The 4,444-nt window shown below is 33.5% G+C and overlaps 1 protein-coding gene across 1 annotated transcript; it reads right to left on the bottom strand.

The window, feature by feature from the left end:
* Window positions 1-2,625: 2,625 nt before the first annotated feature.
* LOC101210933 (polygalacturonase) lies at window positions 2,626-4,234 on the bottom strand. Its single transcript, XM_011654522.2, has 4 exons — window positions 3,710-4,234; window positions 3,318-3,607; window positions 3,007-3,235; window positions 2,626-2,914 (listed from the first exon to the last, which is right to left on the bottom strand). The coding sequence occupies exons 1-4, from the start codon at window positions 4,169-4,171 to the stop codon at window positions 2,696-2,698; spliced, it is 1,200 nt and encodes a 399-aa protein (XP_011652824.2). The 5' UTR covers window positions 4,172-4,234; the 3' UTR covers window positions 2,626-2,695.
* Window positions 4,235-4,444: the final 210 nt, after the last annotated feature.

The following is a 4,444-nucleotide window of genomic DNA, read 5'->3' as shown; positions in this document are numbered from 1 at the left end:
GAGTAGAGTAGTAGCAGCTTTACTTTCATGTTATTCTAGGGGTGGACTTGTTCGAAGATGACGTTCAGAACGATGAAAGATGATGTATTTTTTACTTTTCTATGTAATTGTTTCAAACAATATGTACTTGTTTGAATAGATAGAATTATGTTCTAATTTTATAAATGACAATTTGGTATTTCAATGTATCTATTAATTTTTTTTTGTTATGTTTGAAAACTTTATTGAATTTAAATTGAATTGAAACTAAAAAAAGTACCAGAAGATAAAAAAAATTGAACATAATAATTAAAAAAAGTATAAAATTATCTCTTGACACACAATGGTGTTGGGAAGTAGTAACCTTCCTCAACGTTGTAAGCACAACATTGGGCATTCCTTACTCTCGACATTCTTACTATCGACTCTGGTATAAGCACGTTGGGAGTTACCTTTTTCTGACGTGCTTCAATTCATTAGGAATTGCAGTGTCGTGAGTAAGGAATTTCAGAAGAGTTTCGTTCGTGCATCAGAAATAATTCCTCCCCCGACACATTACTCCCAACTTGCCTCCCAATGGTGTCGTATGCGTCAGGAGATCCTTTCCCGATGCATTTGGGTATATATGCCGACACTTATAGTCGTTAGGAGACCCCCTATTTCTTGTAGTGTGCGTTCTTAACCGAAGCTCCCATGTATTTGCTTGCAAATTTCTTGTAGAAAATTCCAGCTTGAGGTACTTTGAAACCAATTTGTAAGTTCTTCAACTCTTTAAGTAATTACTAGGTAAAATAAGCTCTTAATCTTGCCAGAATCCTTTTATTTATAGACTTTTCCGATGATACTATCCATGCCGAAACGATTCCCTCTTCCCGGCAGTGATAATTTGTCCAGTATCACACTGAAAGAAAAAGGGGATCTCTCGACGCATAAATGTCTAAAGTTATACAAAAAAGTGTCGGAAGATCCTCTTCCGACGCATAAATGACCATTGGGACCATGGTTGAAAAAAAATTATCGAGAGAGGCTCTCCCGATGCACAACATTCGGCATCGGGAGATCCTATATACATCTCCTGATGTCCTATATACAACATCGAGAGATCCTCTAGTATTGATGACGTTGTTCTAGTATTGATGACGTTGTGCATAATGACGTCGAAAGAAGTTTAATATATTAAAAAAATTAACTTCTCACGATGTTGTTATGCATGACATCGGGAAAATTTTAATATATTAACAAAAATTTAAACTTTTCCCGACGTCATGCATAACGGCATCGGAAGAAGTTTAATATTTTTAAAAATATTAAACTTTTCCTGACGCCAAGCGTAACGACATTAGAAGAAGTTTAAATTTTTTATTACATTCCCTTATACTGACGTCGTCTTATGTCGTGTCAGGATTGTCAACCTTTCTCGTAGGAGCTTTTACAACATTGAGAAAAACTTTTCTCCCAACGTCACTTATCTCGATGTTCGTGTTGTGCGTTAGAAAATACATATTTTCTTGTAGTGTCAAAACGCCATGTGTTACTGCCACATCCTTATTCTAAAGTCAGTTGGACGGCAAAGTCAAATCAATTCACCAACCTTCTTACACAAGGATAACGTCAACTACTTATAATTGAAGGAAGTTAACATCACCTCCTAGTTCAACACATAGATCCTTCGCATTGCCTAGCCCGAACACGATATGCAGAGTACTTTGCAAAACTTACCAATCGCCAGCTTCTATATCGTCCACTATCTCATCGCATAACTCATTCTTGTCCTTTGTATTCTTAACGCATAGTTTAGAACATGATTCAGGGTTTCTTAGTCTTGCTTTTGTTAATATTAAACCTTATAAATTCCAAGTATGTTTTACTTATTATAATTATTTCCTTTTAAATGAAGAAATATGTATCATTTAATTCATACTTTGGTTGATTTAGAAATGAACAAAAAAGATATATGTCTAGCAGAAAGTACAACCACACATACAAAACTTACAAATAAAAATATTTTTCCAAATTGACAATGTTGGAACCAAAAGTTAATATAATATCAGGTTCTACAAGTCTGATTGAAGGTTTTAGAAAAACAAATATTATTTTACTTAGAGGAACAAAATTCACAATTAATAATACATTGTTCTCTAGCCAATCAAAGAGAAATCTATTGAGTTTTAAAGATATGCATTCCAACATCATATTGAGATTGATAGAAAAAATGACATGAAATATCTTTATATAATATCTACTATCTCAAATGAAAAACGTATACTATTTATAGTTTTCTGCCATATCTTCTGAATTATATTGTGCTCATATACGAGTAGTACTTGAAATACATGCAACAATTGAATATGAAGTCGTGCTAAATATATATTGAAAAGTTGGGTCGTTTGTAAAATGCTTATTGAAACCAATGTGTGTTTGCTTTTGAATGATTTAACATCAACTTGTATTAGGGTAAAATTAAAGTTCTCTTGTATTTTGTATTTGCATAGTAATTCCAAGTTTGCAATTGGTAATAATTTTTCATGTATGTTTGAATAGGATTTTGAAAATAACAATATATTAAATAAAAATAATGAATAACAAATAGATTTTTCACGATACAAAAATATAAATAAAATGAAATTTTCTAAACACTTTTAGTCATAAAATAAATATTTTGTCTACTCAAGAAAAAAAACATCCATGCATATCCAATAAACTCAAGTTGTTTCACTTAGAAGCAACTAGTGGGTTGAACAAGACCTGCTGCAATTCCTCCAACATTGTTGCATGTAGCTTGCGCTGTTTGATTCATATATGTAAGTTTTACATTATCTAACTTTATTCGAACACATGGATTTATTGGACTACAATCGAACTTTACTGCAACTTTAGTGGCTGATGTTCCATGGATGTCTTGATAAGTCACATCGTTAATTTTAACACCAGAAGCCTATAATATGGTACAACAACTTAGCACTCAATCAATAATATAATTAATATGATCGAGGATTAGAGCATATTGAATTGATTAATTATTCGTACCTTTTCCGGACATCCTTTGTGGCTTGGACAATAATTTTGATCGATAACAATTGGATTTTGGACATTGTCCATTACAATATGTTGGAAAAGAATGTTCCTAGCAAAACCGTTGCTAGGCTTGCCCCATGCTTTGATTCTTACCCCATTTTGAGTGCGTGAAAATACAACATTCTTCACAGTAACATTTTGGACTCCATCCTCTTGTAGATCCTTTGCTAAACTCCCAATGCTACAAATCATAACCAACAAATTTTATTACAAAAATGATTATAATTAAGAATTTATTTACTTTATAATTCACAGAAGTTTACCTTATTCCATGACCAGGTCCACATATAATATTTTCAATATGTAAGTTAGAAGTACCAGGACCAATGGAAATGCAATCATCTCCAGTGCCTATTTTGGAGTTTAATATGGCCACATCAGTGGACATTTGCACATGAATTCCGTCTGTGTTGGGACTATTGCCAGAGGCCAAGACCTTAAGGCCTTTCATCATGACATTTTGACAACCATGGATGACTATATGGAACATTTGGCTATTGAGTGATGTTAATGCGCTGACCACTACATTTTTGGAGTTAGAGAATTGGAGGGTCTGCATATACAGTAGAGAAGACCGAATTTATTTAAAATATAAAAATATAATAATATAATAATTTTGAGAAGAATTGTGATTTTAGTTAATATATTTGCTTACCGTGGCACCAGATGGACAAGTAGTGCTAATAGAAGAATTTTTGCAAGTCCATAAGCCAGCCCCCTTCCCATCAAGATTGCCGCCTGAGATGGTAACTCCATCAACGTGCCTAAAAACAACCCAAGCTGCAGAGTTTCCAATAACTTGAAAGTCGGAGGGAGCCACCAAAGTGCCATCAATGCGGATAAAGATAGCATTATTTTTGCAAGGTCCGTTGAAAGTTCCAGAGCGAAGGTAATATCTTCCTCGTGGGACATAAATTGTGGTTGGTTTTGTGGAGGCACAAGCATTAGACCAAACGGTTTGAAATGCTTGTGTTGAGTCAGTTCTCCCATCACCTTTGGCTCCAAAGTTAACAACATTGTAAGACCATGCATTGCTAAAAGTACACAAATTTATCAATGCTACCAACACGATCAATAGAGCCAAACTACTCCTCTTCTCAAATTGGATGATCATCATCTCAATCAATTTTTCTTCCGATAGTTATTGTTTCCTTTTCAAATGCTCAAATTTGTGGATGTGAGAGAGAACAAGGATGAGAAAATAGAAATATGATTGAATGAAAGGAAGAAATTGTTGGTAGTATTTATAGGATCATCTAAGAAAGAATAAAAATATAAAATATGAAATTGATATGATAAAGTTGTGCCGTCGCCACATTTTTAATTTTGATCATTATATGGAGGCTTAAGAAAGAAAACCAAGTAACGTAAACAATAACAATAATAAGAA

This window comes from Cucumis sativus, chromosome 3 (genome assembly GCF_000004075.3).
Source record: "Cucumis sativus cultivar 9930 chromosome 3, Cucumber_9930_V3, whole genome shotgun sequence".
Classification (NCBI taxonomy): Eukaryota; Viridiplantae; Streptophyta; class Magnoliopsida; order Cucurbitales; family Cucurbitaceae; genus Cucumis; species Cucumis sativus.
The sequence above is the reverse complement of the archived record's forward strand: the minus strand, read 5'-3'. Positions and strand labels throughout refer to the sequence as shown.

Bases quoted from the DNA above. Each gene is read 5' to 3' on its own strand.
- LOC101210933 (XM_011654522.2), bottom strand. From the start codon at position 4,171: ATGATGATCATCCAATTTGAGAAGAGGAGTAGTTTGGCTCTATTGATC. The intron at 3,236-3,317 runs GTAAACTTCTGT...TATGATTTGTAG, and splicing joins GGACCTGGTCATGGAATAAG to CATTGGGAGTTTAGCAAAGG. The intron at 2,915-3,006 runs GTACGAATAATT...ACCATATTATAG, and splicing joins ACAAAGGATGTCCGGAAAAG to GCTTCTGGTGTTAAAATTAA.